We start from the raw sequence: 19592 nt of genomic DNA, 5'->3' as shown, positions 1-19592 counted from the left end.
CCTAACCGCTTGGGTCACACATCTTTTATCACACACTAAATGATCCCTCACATGTTTTACACATGTTTTTTTCTGTGGTTGGCCTTCCAGAGCATTTGAAAGTCAAAGCAACTGCACTTTTGCTCTGGTGAATTGCCTTTATGAAACAGAAAATGGAGCTAGCTGTTATGGAAATTCTAATTTGGATAAATTCAGCAACATCATTTTTTTTATTTCACCTTTAAAAAAAATAAGCTATCGATTGGGCATCTATCCATAGGTTCTTCAAGAGAATTCAACTATGCAAAACACCTACGCAAAACTTTCCATTTCACACACACTCAGGTTTCATGTTATTCAAATCATTCTCGCAGGCACAGGCCATTTAATGTTAGTATATAGTACAATATGTGACCCTGGACCACAAACCCAGTCATGCGTCTCACGGGTATATTAGTGGCAATCGCCAACAATACATTGTATGGGTCAAAATTATCCAAATATCATTAGGATATTAATTAAAGATCATGTTCTATTAAGATATTTTGTAAATTTCCTACCATATATATTTAAAACATTTATTATTATTAGTAATATCCATTGCTAAGGACTTCATTTGCACAACTTTAAAGGCGATTTTCTCAATATTTCGATTTTTTGCACCCTCAGATTCCAGATTTTCAAATAGTTGTATCTCGTCCTATCCTAGCAAACCATAAATCAATGGAAAGCTTATTTATTCAGCTTTCAGATGACCAATATGATCAAAATTGACCCTTATGACTGGTTTTGTGGTCCAGGGTCACATAATTATCATTTAAAGTCATTGCATATAATAAAAAAAGCTAGATGTTCACATTTTCTGTGTGGTTCTTTCTAGCGGAAAAACTCCAAGCCATAATGCTAGGGTGTAAATATGCAGATGTTATGATGCTATGAAGTCAAAAGAGCCCATTCCCAAGTTCCTATGATATCTATGTATGTCTCAGAATTTGCATGGAAAAGTAATGGCACCATCTGTAAGCCACAATTCAGGCATCATTAGCAAAATAAACACCGCTAAGGACAACATCTTTATCTGTGTAGTTATCCAGTTATCTTGATAGAGAATAAAAGCCCTGATATTAGAGTGGTTATGCATTAAAACTTTACAATATAAGAGCAGTTTTCATATTTTGCAACTAAGTTAATATAAAAGATAGACAGGACTATAACCACAATTCTCATGCTCACTATCCTCATGCAGCATGGGCAGAGATCTGATACTTCATCAGCACACAGACAGACACACACACACACACACACACACACACACACACACACACAGAGAGAGTATAGTAATGGACACATTAAGGCTGACCTTTATGTCATGGCTGAAGTTGTTGATCTTGCTCGAGCCAGCATTCTCCAGGTGGAAGTTGGCCCAGCGGAGCAACAGTTCCTCTGGAGACAGTTTCATCAGATCCTCAATTGTCTCTCCATCCCTCAACAGTGCAGCAAGAGCTGAAGAAAGAACACAGTGACATTAAATCACACTAGTTTTTGCATCAGAGAATTATGATTAATGGCTATTACCTTTGCCGCACCAAGACAAAGGCATTATCTGACCACTGATCATTTCATTCAGACAGCTCCAGTTGTGCTTTCAGAAAGCCTATTCGCTTCATTTCAAACTGACCATGCCCTTTCCACGACCTCATAGTACACCACAATTCATTTTCTGGTTGAAATGCTCTTAGGTCTGAGGTTTCTCTAGCGCAGGGATGGGCAACTCCTGTCCCTCCCTAATCACCACACCTGCCTGAAATTTTCAAACAATCCTGAAGATGTAGGTTAGATTTTACAGACGTGTTAGAGATGGAGCTAAAATCTGCAGGACCGGAGTTGCCCATCCCTGCTCTATTGTATCCTGTAGGTGCCCACACTTCTCCAACACATTCAAATAGGTAACCCTACAACTTCTACACTATCAGAAAATAACAGACCAGTCTATGTTAACTTGTTCTTGATGAAAACATTTGTTTTCAACCAGGTCTCTTACTTTCACAGAACACATTTCTATGCAACAGCCGGGCTTTAAAAGCAGCCTCCAGATCACGTGTCCTCATTCTGCTGGACTTGACTACACATTAAATTACCAATCTACCTTCTTCTCACTGTGCATTACAGGAACTACACTCCACTGGTTTGAACAGGTAGATCCTTCAGCGCATCTCAGAGGGGAGAGATGTCTAAGTCCTATTAACTAACCACTGGAGTACCTCAGGGTTCGGTGCTTGGTCCACTTTCATTCTTAATTTAAACAATGTTCCTGTTACCTACCATACATTCACATGGATTTTCCTGATACTGCTACCCTAAGAACACAGCTCTAGTAAGTACTGTACTGACAAAAGTATTGGGACACCCCTTCAAATCATTGAATTCAGGTGTTCTAATCACTTCCATGGTGCGCAGTGCGCAGAAGTCACCAACTTTCTGCTGGTCAATAGCTACAGACCTCCAAACCTTCAGTGGCCTTCAGTTGAGCTCAAGATCAGTGTGTAGAGCTTCATGGAATGGGTTTCCATGGCCAAGCAACTCATCCAAGCCTTACATCACCAAGTGCAATGCAAAGCGTGGGATGCAGTGGGGTAAAGCACGCCGCCACTGGACTCTAGAGCACTGGAGATGTGCTGGAGTGACCAATCACGCTTCTCTGTCTGGCAATCCCATGGACGAGTCTTGGCAGTTGCCAGGAGAACGGGACTTGCCTGACTATGGTGTGAGGTTGTTTTTCAGGGGTTGGGCTTGGCCCCTTAGTTCCAGTGAAAGGAACTCTTAATGCCTCAGCATACCAAGACATTTTGGACAATTTCATGCTCCCAATTTTGTGGGAACAGTTTGGGGACGGCCCCTTCCTGTCCCAGCATGACTGCGCACCAGTGCACAAAGCGTCGCTCCATAAAGACATGGATGAGTGAGTTTGGTGTGGAGGAACTTGACAGGCCTGCACAGAGTCCTGACCTCAACCCAATTTAACACCTTTGGGATGAATTAGAGCGGAGACTGAGAGACAGGCCTTCTCGTCCAACATCAGTACCTGATCTCATTCTAGAAAAATTGTCAAAAATTCCCTTAAACACACTCCTAAACGATGTGGAAAGCCTTCCCAGAAGAGTTGAAGCTGTTATAGCTTCATATTAAACCCTACAGATTAAGAATGGGATGTCATTAAAGTTCATGTGCATGTAAAGGCAGGCATCCCAAAACTTTTGGCAATAAAGTGTACTTAGCCTGCCTGGCAAACTTTGGATGAAGGAACTCCCCCTACAATTCACCACAAAATCACTGTTTAGCAATGCTCGTCAATGATAACGCCATCTTTAGACTGGATTACTGCTATGCTCTTCTAGCTGGCCTTCCTGTTTACACACACAAACCTCTGGAAACGATCCAGTAGGTCTGTTGGTCTGTAACCCAATGAGAACCCAAAATGCTAAACTCTTCTTTCTCACTTTTATTGGCGGCAGTTCAAACCATTTATGCTTGCATACAGAACCGTCGCTGGATCTATAAATGTCAAGCCAAAGCAATTATTTTATTTGTTTATAAATGATAATCTCAGTCCTGCTTCATTCCTGGCAGTGTGTCGGATAAAAAGTGATTTTATGTAACCAAATAACTTGTTTATTGATACTTTCAGCATGATTCATTCGTTATGAAGAAGGTACATTTGAGGTTAGACAACTCTCTCTATAGATCTGTTGAGGAACAAACCAAAACTAAAGTTCAATTTGGGAGAAAACAAACTGTCCAGTCTAGTAACGAGGTCAGATCTAAGAGCTCAAATCCACCACAAGAGTCAAATCAGTCAGTCGGGTTAACATTTAACTATAAAAGTGACGCTAGATCTGTTTGTCAGGATTCCTGGATGTTGTCGTCAGCTGTGGCAATGCCAGCACTGTTTGGACTAGATGTGTGATCGTATTTGTGCAACAGAGACACGTACCCTCGTTTCTGCTCAGCTCAATGTCAGCAAACAGGCCGATCTTAATGATCTGCCACAAAAGGCCCAAAACCAGATGAGGTTTGCCTTCCCGAAGGTCCAGAGCTCCGATGTTGACCACGTGACAGCCAATGGCAGAGGCGGAGTTAAGAGCCAGGTTAAGATTCTCCTGCAATACAGAAGCAATGACCTCTGTTAGACCCAAATCTCTCACATACGCTTCAATACATTTGTTAATAATTCAGTCATATTTTAAAGAATAATCTTCAAGTAGAGAAAACCAAACCTGTATCGTGAATGGTGTGAGTTTCTTCTTGTTAATGGTCCTCTCATCAATAGTATCAGGTACTGACAGGTTGATCATTTTACTAGAAGGAAACATAGTGACATATGCAATGAGGAGGTTTCTTAAAATGATATAAAATAATTAAACCACAGACAAGACGTTGAGGAGTGTGTCCGACTTACCACAGCACAATACCGTCACCTACAGCCTTGAAGAGAGAATCTGTATCGGGGTTCATGGGCAGCGCATGTTTACAGTCAGGGTCCTTTTCCAGCGCTGTGTTGATCCAGTTCACGAAAGCAAACCTCTCCTCCTCTGGACAAAGACACAGAAAACAACATACCATTAACCACTAAAAACATAAAGGTTGCACTTTATTTTACAGTATGTGTACTTACAGTGCACTTACCTAAGAAAGTACTGGGTAATATAAGGTAACTACATGGGTTAAGGTTAGGTTTAAGGTTACCCAGTTATTGCAATTACTATAATAAGTACATAGTATGTACATGGGGACTCTAAAGTAAAGTGCTACCAACATAAAAACACAAAAAAAGTACATGGTACCATTATAATGTTATGGGATTTAGGACCTGATATTACTATGGCACTGTTTTAAGTACCTTAGAGTAGCATGTAGATCTTAAAATACATACAAAGATCATCTGATGCCATTACTTTACGTAGTACTACATTACAAGCCAGTGGGAAGTGGTGCAAAAGTAATCATAGCAAAAGGAAACAGTGGTTTGTCTGATCTGGTGAAATCAGAGGTGTTTGTACCTGAGAAAGAGTGCTGTGTGCCTGCACTGGACAGCTCAGACGTGCCGCCAATAGCCAAGATGCCCTCTTTCCTGTTGATGGCCTTCCGGAAGCTCTTTGCGATGTCACTGCTCTTTAGCTCCTGGAAGATCTGTGCAGACACACGGGACCACAGAATTAATAATAGAATAGATTGTTTCTGGATGCAGATTGATTGAGTTTCAGTCATGTTCAAATACATGATCCAGAAACTGCTACAACACCTGTAGCACCTTTTATCCTGGGACTTTGTTCACAATATAGTAACCCTCATCCTTCCCTCGGGTCATTTTGACCCGAAATTCATTTTTTAAAATAAAATAAAATTGAGTGTTCATCGGAGTGGTCCAAGACCCTATGACTTTTGTCGCACTTATTTTTTTACTGGATTCGAGGAGTTTTGTGGTTGAAATTGAAAAAAGTAACAAATCCTTCCCTCGCGGGTCAACCCCCATAGGAATGAATGGAATGCAAGGAATGCGTCCGTACACATAAAATGCTAAAACTTCACAAAAAAGGATTTTGTTTGACCAAAAAATTGTACTTTAGGACCCAGAGGAACAGCTCATTTGCTCCATATAGAGCTATACCGCCATCTAGTGGCAAGAGTCATCATGAAATATTATCTTATATTACACTGTAAAAAAATATTGCTGCTTTAACTTTAAAAACGAAGTAACCTGGTTTCCCTAACATTTTGAGTTCATTTAAATTTTAAATTTGAGTTAATACAATGAAGGAAATTGGTTTATAAATAGAAACTCAAAATATTATTGTATCTGAACCACATAAATTAAAAAATAAAAGTGTGATAAATCATGAAAATAGCACAATTTGGCATGTTTCACAGCATTATTACAATTAAAACACAATTACGCAATATGCTTCCAAATCTTTTAATAATATTTAAATAAAGGGTGATGTCGATTCTCAAATGTTCATTGTATTAACTCAAATTTTTAATTTCAATGAACTCAAAATTAAGGCAACTAGGTAACTTTAACTATTTTTTTAAAGTGTACTTTTCCACAAGAGGCCGGCAAAGACACCCAATGAGAGATATTTTGAGCTGAATTAAAAGGGTTATGCATGAAATTGGGAGCTTTTTTGAATTTAATTAGAAAGAATGTGAAGGATGTGCTTAAATTACTATTTATTTTATTTATAAAATCTAGCAATTAAATTTATAGGTAAATAAAATAAAATCATAACAAAAAAAACCCTCCAAAAAATTGCATTAAAAATGAGAAAAAAATATTATAAAAATAAAATGAAATAAGCTTTCTGGACAAAAAAAAATTGAGTATAATTTTAGGTCTTTGGGACATTTTGACCCGCGAGGGAAGGATGAGGGTTAAATACACACCAACCAATTCATCCACACATATATATGTGAATTTATATATTACTAATTTAAACATACACTAATGCACAAGAGGTCCTTGAACCTAAACAGATGCACATATTTTATGACGAGTGGCATGTGCGGGTAATTACACAATGATTGTCAGTGCCCAGGCTGCCAGCAGCTGCTCATAACCTCCTCACAGCAGTGCAAACAAACACAGGGCCATTCAATGGGATGACACCCATTTACAGGAAGCGTCGACTGTCTCAATGAAACAGTTTTAGTTTTATGCATCAACATTTACTGACTGCAAAAGAGTCTGCAGAATTATTCAGCAAAGACACATTAAACTGATCAAAAATGACAGAGGGACTATTACATTGTTACATAAAAAATTAAATCAAAGAATCCTGAAAATGCATTATAATAAGATCCATTATTAATAAATGAGCACTAATAATGATAATTGGGCAACAAATCAGCATATTAGAATGATTTCTGAAGGATCATGTTACACTGAAGAGTAATGATGCTGGAAATTCAGCTTTGAATTACATGAATAAACTATATTTTAAAATATATTAAAATAGTAAAGTTATTTTAAATTCTAATAATATTTCACAATATTACTGTCTTTACTCTATTGATCAAGCCTGGGTGAGTATAAGAAACTAGGTATGCTCCGATATGAAAATTCTGGCCGATACCAATATCTGAAAGCCGATAACCGATATATTGGCCGATAAATCTAAATCTTTTATATAATTTTTGAGAGCCTGATTACAAAAACTAAAGTCTTACCATTAAAAGCCATGCACACAATTATGATGTCCTCATTATAATTGTATGTAGCCTATATGAAAGACTTGCGCTGCACATATTTGTATTATGTGCAAATGTATACGTAAATACATGTATTTTCCTTTTTTAAAGTGATTCCAATCATAATTCAAGCAATTCTGCTGTGTTGCAAGTCTCAAGCAAGTCTCAGCTGAATTAAATAACCAATTATTTATCGGCTTTAATATATCGGTCTAATTTCCTTATCGGGCTGATAACAATAACATTAAAAATGAACAAATATCGGCCGATACCGATATGGTGGCCGATATATCGTGCATCCCTATAAGAAACTCTTTTCACCATTAGTTTATGGGAATCTTTGGCCTGTTTCATAACTCTCCTCAACCAGCCTGCACAGTTTAAGGTATCATGTCTGCAACACATGGGATGAGATCCACAAACCGCGTTTAATACGAATCATGTCATCACTCTTTTAGTACCACTAATTACAAAAAATGATGAAATGGTGAACAGGCCATCTGGATTCAGCACTGAAACTCTAATCTCAAGAGTACAATGTATTGTCTGTTGTACATATATGCCCGAAGCTACTGCTGAATATGCAAATCAGGGATTAAAAGCTGTAAATAGCATGTTTTTGGGGGGTTTCAATTTCAATTCCTAACTAAACAACATCACATTGCACTCTTAAACCGTCTAATTGATTAATCACGCCGAAACCGCTTCGCTGTAATCATCTAACTTCACTCTAAAAGATGCATCTTGCGTTCATTAAAATCCCATGCTTGCGCTGTACATTATCAGAACAGCATATGTGATCATGTGAATGTTTTTCTCACGACAATAGCATTTGATTTGCAAATGAAGCCTGAACAAAGCATTGATTCACTGGATTACAAGAACTGCAATGGAAAGTGATGTACATGTGTAGCAAGTTTAAGCCTAGTTATGTAGGTTTATAATTATTTTTGGATATTAAGGAATCACTTACAGACACAAACTCTTCAAAGCTGATCTTGTTGTCCTTGTTTTTGTCCCCATCTTCCATCAGTTTCTGGATGATCTCTCGGACTTTGTACCCTGGCAGGGGCAGATTGGCCTCTTTGAAGAGTTCGTGGAGCTCATGGTCACAGATAAAGCCATTGCCGTTCAAATCTATGGAGAGAAATGAAAATGATTGGTTTGGCGTCAACATCTTGCCTCTACCCAACATGCACAAAACAGCTTCAAAATATTAAGAAACCACACAACTTTGAAAAACAATGGTGAGGAGATGCAGTTGAAATTACCATCAGCAAAATGCAACTTCGAGAAAAACTGTATATTACTGCATATGCATGCAAAATAAAGTGTTTTGGAAATGTGAAAACATCTCTCGGGTAGGTTTTAAGCAGCCTAAAATGTAACATTTTAATACAAAAACAGATACATTTGTAGCTGTACACTTCAATTAAACTACTAAAATGCTATTTATATTTTGCTATATATATTTATGCTTACAACTAACATAGACATTAAACATTTTTACTGAGCTTCAAGCAAAGCATTCTGGTATTTTCTTATCCACAAAAGAGACACGCATCATGACCTCAGATACTGGCCAGAATGAGGTATATTGCTATTTGCCAACTATTTGGAAATGGAGTCTGCCCGTTCAGCCAAACGCTGGCTCACTGGCTTTGAAACAGGGCTGTTGTGTTATGGGATCTTTCTAGCAACTGCTATTTGTCTAAATACTAAAACAGGATAAACAGAATAACCATCAAGAATTGTCAGCCACTGGGGTTTACATTAAAATAGCAGGACATGGGCAGCAATTTAGGCTCCAATGTTCTGCCCAGAAATCAGATAAACGGGGAAATGCAGTCTGGAGCACATTCTTGTCAAGGACCATTAAAAAAAAAAATCCAAATTCCACAAACTTCAAAACCCAGACCCATACACCGAAGATTACAAATCACAGCATATGTGTCAAAGATCAAGGAAAATTTGGTTTCTCCTGATCCTTTTAAAGAGTAAGAGGTATAAAACCCAAAACTTCCTTGTTAGTCCAAAAGCAGCTTGAACAATTGAATTCAAGCTCCGACATTACGACCGCCTCTGCACATCAGATCAACGCCTACTTCTACAGCATCACGTCTTTGGCCCCGCCCACTGGCGTGTTAGTGAGATGACGAGGAGAGAAGAGCGATACAGGATCACTGGACTAAAAATAACATTACCTTCCAAAGGATCCTAATGCTAGGAGGGCGGATATTTATTTTCAACTATTTGAATGTCTCAGTAGAGCATTTTTTGTTTGCTCGGTACATTTCACTGTGGATTCAATCAGTCGCAATTTCAGCACAGGCTTTGCAAACAGACTTTTATGATATGGACTCGACAGTAATGCCACAACATGTGAGTAACCATGTTCAGTCTAACGCCTGATCTGAGACCAGTGATTTCTGATATGATTCACGTACAGTCAGATGTTCTTTGTCTGTGTGTCAGTAAATCAAACCAGTGACTAAACGCTCAACTTCACATTGTTTCTCCTTGTAGGATGAAGATAATCTGCTATTTAAACTGTGATTACATATAGAAAGCGATTAAAGAAAACTCCCTTGGTAATCGCTGGAGCTGTCAATCAAACACTTTTCACAATTTGCTAATCTCAACAACTGTAGCCTAAAAGTAAAAAAGTAGCAAAAGCTTTCAAGAGAGTTCCTTAGTTATTTAATTGGCAAAGATGTTAGCCAATCACAGCAGTGGGCATTTACGCTGAAGTCTCACAGTGACCAATCACAGCAGTGGGCGTTTACACTGAATTCTCATAGCGGCCAATCACAGCAGTGGGCGTTTACACTGAAGTCTCACAGCAGACACGCCCCTTCAAACAGCGCATTCAAAACAGGGGCTAAAATCGAATGGGAAAAATGCCTTTTATTTCTAAATTATGACATTTTGATGTCTAACCCTAACCCTACTAGCATTATAAGTGCACCTCATAATGAAAATGCAGTTAATGACCAGTTAAAAAACAGTTAATATCTCGTAAATCTACTGACATTCCATATTAATACTGTACTCTATGCAATACTCAAAAGGCAATGATACACGGGACAACTTTGTGAGCAATGCTGCTGGTCAATGTTGACGGTGGTCAACCGAGTGAGACACAGGGCCCGCGGCCGATCTAAAGTATCCAGAGAGAAACTTGTTGCCCATTCTCAATGGGAAAACGCCCAGCAACATTGCTCAAAAAGTTGCCCCGTGTATCATCACCGAAACTCATGTGCTGACATAGATGTTCTTTTAAAAGCTCATATGGAAATGAAAACTCATCCTGCACTGAATGAATATTTTAAATTCCAGCATAAGCCAAAGGGGATGGACACTCTCCTCGGAGAGGATAAATAGTAATAGTTTAGGCTTGGAAGTCCCTCCTTTTAGTTCAAAGAACCAATCACATTTCGAGACATTGTCTGGGCTGTTTTTTGGTTTTTAGTATAGAAAACGCATTAGTTGGATGAGTCTGAAAAAATTAAATATTTGCATTATCTTTTGTGAGCCAAAAAAGCAACACTTATCAAGCCATTTTTGCCGATGTAACATATTATTGAAGTGTCAGAAGTATCTAGTGCCAATATTAAAATTCATATTCTTATTTTTCCATATTTAAATTCGAATAATATCTAAAAATCAATTGCTTGACACGTGAGAACAAACATCATTGTTCTCGTGTGCACATTTGAGCTTCCATTGACCATATTTGTTGTGCTCCATGTCTGTGTGTTTATCAATGTGTATAAAATATAATAAAAGCCTGAATCTGTTCATCAAATGAAGCGATCATGAATGAAGCCGCTTGATTTTAATGGGTTTACGATCTCTTTATGAACTTTCTAAAGCGTCAAAGTGAATTAACTTTTAGTAGAAGGACAAAATTCCCTCAGATATCATTTAAAACATCATCTTTTTGGGTTTGGAAAGACATGATGGTGAGCAAATAATGACCGAACTGTCATTTGTGGATGAAATAACCCTTTAAAGAGACTTATTTTGCAGTAAAATATGGCAAATATTCAGTGCACAGTTAATGCTAGCGAATTAATGACATTAATAACTTGTTAATAGCTCCAAGTCCTATTCAAACGGAATCTTTCGGAGAAACTAGGAGAATACATACACACACACTTATGACAGTAAACCGTTGCTGGTTTGGAGACAAACGCCCATGAGGACAGCTTAGAAGCCAGGCAACAGCTTATGCCAAACATTTTATGAAATCAAATGAAAAACACAGATGTTTTTCCTGAGCAACAACAATCCAGACTGTCAGGAATAACACAGGAGGACAGATAACATAACAAAACAATGACATCACTCAAAAAAAAACTAAAGATCTAGAGTCTCTTAATCAATGGCATTTAAAACTAGAAGCCAAATGAGATGTTTGCAAATAGATCCCACATTTTTGGTGATGTAGCCGTTTTCATCCATGCAGTGAAAACAAAGACAAATCAGTAGAAATCACACGATACGCAAAAGAAAAAGAACACCTTTACGGGCGGTATGCCAAGTTGTGATTAGACTAGACAAAACAGGTTGGACAGGAAGAACACTTACCGACTTTCCCGAAGGCCTCCCGCAGCTCCTCCAGCTCGTCTTTGGAAATCTTTCCTGCCATCTCCCCGAAGAACAACCTGAAGCTCTCTCAGTCGAATAAAGTGTGTCCTTCTGTGGAGAGAAGACAAAAACTTGATTGTGTGGACTGTGGTAAATGCACACTGGCGCCTGTCTTCTGAAAGAGAAACCTGGAAGTGGGATAGTACAGTATGATGATAAGACATGTAAATGACATGCAAACGTCTATCAAGCATGCAACAAAGTAGACTATATTTGGGCAAAATGTATGTTCGAGAGGGTGTGTCAAGACTGGTCCTTTTGAATGCAGCCTCCCATGATTCACTGCCATGACAATGATCAGAACAATGCTATTTAAAGGACTAGTTATTGTGCTCAGTCGACTGCAGAAAAGCAAGAGTCACAAATTCCATCAGAAGAAAGGTGACCTAAAGGAAAGAGTCCGTTCCACAGCCAAACGTCAAAGTCTGGACGTGTTTCTTTGGAAGATCAATGTGTTATTTTATCTCCGAGTTATGATTGACGCGTACAAATCTGAGCACCAGATGCGGTCTACACCCAACTGTCCTGCAGCCGGTCTGTTTTTGTTTAACAACTACCCTCTTCAAAATAAAGGTTCCAACGCCATGCCATAGACAAAGTTTCAGTGAAGAGTTCTCAAAAGAACCAATTTTCTTAGTGTGAAGATCATTTTATTATTCTAAACCCTTTTCTTTTATAAAGGGTGGAAGAGGGTTCCATGAAATTTAAAGGTTCTTCATGGAACCATCAATGCCAGTAAAGAATATTTTACCCAATGCAAAGGTTCTATGGAATTTAAAGGTTCTGCATGGAACAATTAATGCCAATAAATAATATTTTACACAATGCAAAGGTTAAATGGAATTTAAAGGTTCTTCATGGAAACATCAATGCCAATAAAGAATCTTTTACACAATACACACAGTTTCTATGGAATTTAAAAGGTTCTTTGTGGAACCATCAATGCCAGTAAAGAACCTTTTACACAATGCAAAGGTTCTATGGAATTTAAAGGTTCTTCATGGAAACATCAATGCCGGTAAAGAATATTTTACGCAATGCAAAGGTTCTATGGAATTTAAAGGTTCTTTGTGGAACCATCGATGCCAGTAAAGAACCTTTTACACAATGCAAAGGTTCTGTGAAATTTAAAGGTTCTTCATGGAACCATCAATGCCAATAAATAATCTTTTACACAATACAGGTTCTATGGAATTTAAAGGTTCTTTGTGGAACCATCAATGCCAATAAAGAACCTTTTACACAATACACACAGTTTCTATGGAATTTAAAGGTTCTTCATGGAACCATCAATGCCGGTAAATAATATTTTACGCAATGCAAAGGTTCTATGGAATTTACAGGTTCTTTGTGGAACCATCAATGCCGGTAAATAATATTTTACGCAATGCAAAGGTTCTATAGAATTTAAAGGTTCTTTGTGGAACCATCAATGCCAGTAAAGAACCTTTTACCCAATACACACAGTTTCTATGGAATTTAAAGGTTCTTCATGGAACCATCAATGCCAATAAATAACATTTACATTTAAGAGTGTAGCATAAACCTTATCACATTTAAGAGTGTAGCATAAACCTTATCACCCAAACACACAATAAGCAGTAATACACTAAAAACAATACACTAAAACCAAAGTAAATATTTGTCCAGGATATAACAATAATTAATATAACCCCATTAATTGCAGTATTACAGCATTGGCCCAGTGTGAACACACTCTGTTGACGTACCGTTTGAATCAAGGCCACAACAAAATAAAACCTGTTGAGCAGAGTCCACCCACAGCAGCTGAACCGAGAACAGATGCAGCGTTCCAGCCTCTGATGTACAAACTGACCTAAGAGCTGCTCTTATACAGGCACTGCGGCACTACAAGCACATCTTCCTGTTAGCCACTACCTTACAAGAACTCATGATGATTCAGGACACACCCGCAGCGCATGTCAACATCTCCATTCCCATAGTCGTCAATCCAGCTTTTTTTTTTTTTTTTCAGCAGTTAGTTATGTCATTAGAGGTGCCAGCTGTCCAACCACACCCCGGTGGGACGGCGTAAAGTTAGAGACTTCTAAAATTGCACTGAAATGAGACAATGTCCTGCTGTTAAATTGTGTGATTAACTCTTAAAGACTTGGCTATTTTGTCTCAAGGTCTACATTTGATGTCATCCTTTAGCTATTTAGAAAGCCAACACGGAAACTTTGCTGGAATTTTTAAGAAAAATACCAAATGCAATCGGGCCAATTCTCCACCCTTGTGGCATCCCGAGACCCTACCGTCCGCTACCTTTATCGAATGGAATTGTTTCTTCCACAATTCTTGCTTTAATAAGCTTCCTCACAATCCAAGTCTAATTTGACTAAGGTTTGTTTACTTCCCAAATGAGTGAGGAGTAGTTTGACCTCACGGGACTGAGTCATGCACAAATCTAAGCAACCATACGATCCCGTCTAGTCACTAGATTTCCAGTGTCTCTGCGGACTGCCAACACTGCACGAGTGACTGAACAAAGTCCATTATGCAGTGTTAAGTTACGAAGCAAAAGCAATGGAAAAACTGCCACAGAATTGCTTTCAGGGGGGGTTTGATTGAAAAACGGAAAGCTGAGCATGTGCTCCACCACACAAAATGGATTAACCAGTCTGACGAGATGCAAAAAGAAAAAGGCTTTGAAATCTCACTTAACACAACCCGAAAATGCTTCCTTCGCTCCAAACTGCAAACAGATGCAACAAATGTGAACTCAACCAGACGTCTTTCACAGATGCTGTGCCGTTGAGCATCTGGGAAAAGAGGCAGACAGATAAGGCTGTTCCCCACGTTAGGGAGAGAATGTGGGATGTAGAGGAGAGGGGAAGCAAAACAAGAGAAAAAAGAGAGACAAACCGTCCCGATGCGTGCGGAGAATGGGGCTGTAGGCAGCAGCGGTCGCAGCAGTAGAGGCAGTGCTCGCTCCACACCCTTCAAGGCTAATCTGAAGCACCAGCATTCCTGCCTGCCTCACAAAGACCTATGGCAGCAAGTCATAACACTTCCTGACAGGCTATGGGAGTAGCGGTCGGCGTGTCCGCCGGAGAGGGAGGAGGGATAGGCAGGCGCAGACGGAGAAAGAGAGGGGGAGGGGAAAGCGTGCATGCTTTTCTTTTTTCTGTACTACCAGTGTTTCCATCCCAGATGCAATGAGCAATGCAATAAAGTCGCAAGAGAGGGCCAGGGAAAAGATCAATCTCTTAAATCCGCATACCGCCACTCACCTTACAACATCCTGTTGCTTTAAAAAGTCGCTACCGGAGAGGAAAAAATAACACCGAGGACAGACATATGCTGAATCACTTGGAAACACATGCTGAACATGTGATATCTTTGCATGTTCAAGCAGAAAGACTGTGTGCTTCTATAAAAGAAACGCATACCGTCAGCGCAAAAACTGCAAGGAAAATAAACCAAACATTTTGTAATATCCTCCCAATCTATCAATGGTAAACTCGTTTCAAGGACGGCTGAGCGGGTACGTAACAAAGACTCATTCATTTGCTGAGGAAACAGGCCACATGAGAAATAACAGAACATTCCCAGAGACAGACCTTTAATGAGGGCATGATGACCTCAAAACACACACTTACTGTTTCAATTCCGCGTTACATTAATCACATTTGGCCTAATCTTATTTCTCATAGCCTAAAGCACAAGTCATTGGCAAACTGCGTATAAACGGGTCTGGGTTTCGGCCAAATGCTATGCACACCTCCACCTATTTTGCCTTTTGCCGCCCAGATATGTCCCAAGTCCCCCCTAACTCTCAATGAAAAGTAATAGCACAACTCTCGTGATCTGGGACAAGTTGCATGACAGCACAAACAGAAGCTCATTATATAACCACTCACATTTACATATCAATGCCTTTTCAGCAGAAACTTGGCCGCACCCTGACGAAGAAGAAGTGGGAACTGTGCTGTACTTCACATGCAATATAAGGTTAGCTAATCATTCCAGATCTCATTCGCAACCTAGGCTTGTTGGAAAAACATGCATCTACATACATTTTTACACAACTATACAAACAATTCACAGCCGTTTCCAGCTGAAATTAACAGTAGAGGCAGTAAGACACCAATAACTCCCATTCATTTTCACAGGAGCTATGATTACAGGAGCCGATTATTGATTAAAATTTATTTTAATGCGATTCCTTGTAAAATACCATGTTCAAACTGGTGTCCGGGGACCCCCAGGGGTCCTCCAGAAGGTTCTAAGGGTTCCCCTAGAAAATATCAGAATAAAAAGACACAGCAAAAATGGATAAAGTCTACCGAACATTCTTCATGTTAAATCTAAACGTTTCTCTCCTTTCTTGCCGTAAACCTACTTTCCAGAATTGAATATGTTTGCTTTGTATCTTTCTAGTGAGTTTTTCTCACTATAGTCCTTTATCTTGCTCACTGGGGTTGTAAGGCAGTATTCTTAACGCAGTACGTAAGGATTTCTTCTTCGAGTTTATACATCCAACATTAAGTATAGCCAATTTAAGTTTGGAAACAATATGTTGTATTTATAATGTCACACTTACTATTTATCTCTGTTTTTTCATACATACAAATATATAGATGGATTTTAGGAAGGGGGTCCCTCATACAAGGTTCATCATATTTGGGGGTCCTTGCCATGATAAAGTTTGAAAACCCCTATACTATGTTATAGCCTTTTACCATAGTGCATGATTTGTAAACTAATACACGTTGATGTTGGCATTATATAACCAGCTCCATATGCAATTTCTACCGTAGTAAACTTGCTTGGTTCCCCACCTGGTACAATATTGCACTCGGGTACGAGTCCCATGAAACACAAGTCACAATAAAAGAGCTCAAAGACTTGCAGAAGCAAGCTAAAATGGCCTTGTTGCTTAAGCAAACGCAATTTTATCTCATGTTTACGTTTGTTAGAGGTACAGTGTGTAAATTTCACTGCCGAATTGTAGGGATGCACCGAAATGAAAATTCTTGGCCGAAGCCGAATAATAATAAAGCACTTGGCCGAAGCCGAATACCGAACGTGGTTTTTCTTTTCTTTTTTTTCATTTATAATTTTTTCACCATTGCATAAATGTGCTTTTTTACTATTTTGTCTTGCTTTTAAAATAAATTACAAAACTACAATTTAAAAATATTTATTTAACACTGAACATTTCTAGCATTCCAGCAGACATTATACAAACAAAGCACAATGTAACTTAAAATAAATTAAAACAAAAAAAGTAAAATAAAAATAGCCCATTATGCCTACAGGTATATCATAATCAAATCATAATCAAATTTTGTTTGTTTGTTCATGAGAGGTTTTGCGAGTCTGTATAACTCAGCACTGAATAAAACTCTGGCGGTTTGAGCAGTGAGTGGAGTCTGACTAACTTTAAACACATTGGCCATTGTGTACAGCTCTCTCGCACGCTCTGGTTGCTATAGTTGTTTGCGACTTTGCATCATCAAAAACCTCATTGTTCGGTAAAATGTATTGCAATTTTTGCTATTTTCTGCCGAATAATTTCGGTTGCCGAACCGGCCACCGCTCACCCCTCCCTTTTGAAACACATAGAGAAGCTACGGTGGTCCACACAGGACAAAGATGTCGTCGTCTGAGAGAACAGCGTGTAGCTAGCGCTCTATAGAGAAGTTTGTCCGTTTAGGGCCACTGTAGAAACATGGCGGCGCAAAATGGCGACTTCACTGTGTGTGGATAGAGATGGCTCATTCTAAGGTAGTAAAAACATAACGGTTCTAGGGCCCTTTGAAATCCATTTTATTTTTTCCCCAAATTCCGTTTTATTTTTTCCAAAATTTCGTTTTTTCCGTTTTAATTTTTGCTAATTCCTTTTTTTTCTCCGTTTAAATTTTTGGGAATTCAGTTTTTTTTACCCTTAACTGTTATTTTAGTCGTAAAAAGAGTGTGTTTTTAATGTTAATATAATAGAACATAAAACATAAAATAGGAATGACCTTAAATTTATTGAGGTAACAAACATCACATTTACTTTTCAGGACAAATACTGCAACATAACACTGCACTCTAAGCACTTCAAGTCACAACTAGATATAAGTGCTGTGAATTGATAATAAAAAAAACTAATTAATCGCATTTTTTCTGTAATTAATCATGATTAATTGCAATTAAAAACATTGGAATTTTTAATATTTTGATATTGTAATAATTTCAGTTACACTCCAAATTAATTTAGAAACAACTTAAAGACAGCATATTTTAAATGTGTGTTGTAATGGCATCTTTTTATGAATGAAGGCCAGTATCACTGATATTAATGTCTATATGAAACATTGATAACGTTACATTACAGTATAACTGAAAGCTACCAATTTCAACATTTATTAGGCTTTAAAAAATAACTTTTAATTTAATTGAACTTAAAACAATCTTTACATAAACCCATTATAATAAATGTTATAATTACCTGTGGCCTTCCCTGTCAGACATAGTCTACAGAGAAATTGAATAAAGTTATCAACACCTTTCTTAACTGCATAAATAATAAGTGAAATATAGATGAATCATCATTAAAGCTACAATCTTCTGTTCCCGTTGTTGTTTGAACATTAATGACAGACATTATCAGTGCTACTGTCACTTTAAGATCTACCTCTGCTGAACATGATGTGGATAAGACGCACTGTCCCGCGCATCTCATTTAAAGCATTATTTTCCATACAGTACATTAAAGTGCATTAAAAACAAGGTAAAATACAGCAAGCACTCCCTGTGAGGGAACTGCTCGGCTCGGCACTGAGGGCTTAGCGTGGAATTTCTTAACTTTTTCGCAGACGAAAGCAGAGCCGTGGAGCCGCTTCGCCATACTCTCATTGTTTTGAAGGGGGAGCTGAAATGACGGGAGGGGTTGTGTTGCCCAGATTTGCTTCCCCCGGTCTGCATTTTCCCCAGACATACGTTCTTCTCCCACACAAAACCGCATTTCAATACCAAATATGTCAAATTCCGGGAAATTCCGCGTGTGACAATAGATTCTGCGTTAATATGCCAATTCCGCGATTCGGTGATCGCGGAAATCATAGGGCCCTACGGTTCATTGTGTCAAAGGTCTTTATACACCAATGAAAACATACTATATTGCATTTCTGCTAATAGAGCCTGATAAATACTACACACTGCACCTTTAAAGTCCCCTGTAGTCAATCATTTTATCTCTTAAAACTCATCTTTGATCACCAAAACTACATATTTAAACATTTTTCCTGTCAAAATTCTTCATGGCTTAAAATAGCTTGAATGTAACTCTTCTCTTGCCTCATTTAGTATACGTGAATTTCTGAATATGCAAATTAGCCCCGCCTCCACTCACTTGCACCAGCTCAGAGATCCACTCGTTGACGTGATTGGTTACAAGGTAGTTTATGACGTCACAAACACCAGCGATTTCAAACTGAGGCTGTCTTTGGTTCACTGCAGTTTTAAAAAAAAATTCTCAGCAATGGTGTTGACTTAAGAATTTGCATATGATTTCTCTTAAAGCTTACACTGTGTGATATTTTCCCCCATCTAGCGGTTAAAAGGTATATGACCATCCAGTGAATATCAGGTTCTGTTCCTCTCAATTCCGATTTCGTTTTAACTCCTACGGTGGCCGATTTAGTCCAAGATTAACATGGCTTCCAGTTCGACCTCGTCCACATTCGACACGGTGCCATCGA

At 38.5% G+C, this 19592-nt stretch overlaps 1 protein-coding gene across 3 annotated transcripts in view; it reads right to left on the bottom strand.

The window, feature by feature from the left end:
* The window catches only part of pls3 (plastin 3 (T isoform)), a 49624-nt gene that overhangs the window by 14313 nt on the left and 15719 nt on the right, over positions 1-19592 (bottom strand). The window contains exons 1-8 of one of the 3 annotated variants that reach the window (XM_079838985.1): positions 14764-14995; positions 11818-11928; positions 8198-8361; positions 5037-5166; positions 4436-4568; positions 4254-4335; positions 3971-4136; positions 1340-1482 (exon numbers count right to left, since the gene is read on the bottom strand). In XM_079838985.1, coding sequence (XP_079695111.1) covers positions 1340-1482; positions 3971-4136; positions 4254-4335; positions 4436-4568; positions 5037-5166; positions 8198-8361; positions 11818-11878 — 879 coding nt within the window. In that variant the 5' untranslated portion in view covers positions 11879-11928; positions 14764-14995. Of the gene's footprint in view, positions 1-1339; positions 1483-3970; positions 4137-4253; positions 4336-4435; positions 4569-5036; positions 5167-8197; positions 8362-11817; positions 11929-13607; positions 14326-14763; positions 14996-19592 lie in introns of those variants that run through there. The other 2 variants (XM_079838986.1, XM_079838987.1) reach the window with 2 other exon arrangements.

The sequence above is a fragment of the Gobio gobio genome (genome assembly GCF_949357685.1).
Source record: "Gobio gobio genome assembly, chromosome: 16".
Lineage (NCBI taxonomy): Eukaryota > Metazoa > Chordata > Actinopteri > Cypriniformes > Gobionidae > Gobio > Gobio gobio.
Note: the sequence above shows the minus strand (reverse complement) of the source record. Positions and strands in the feature narration are given on the sequence as shown.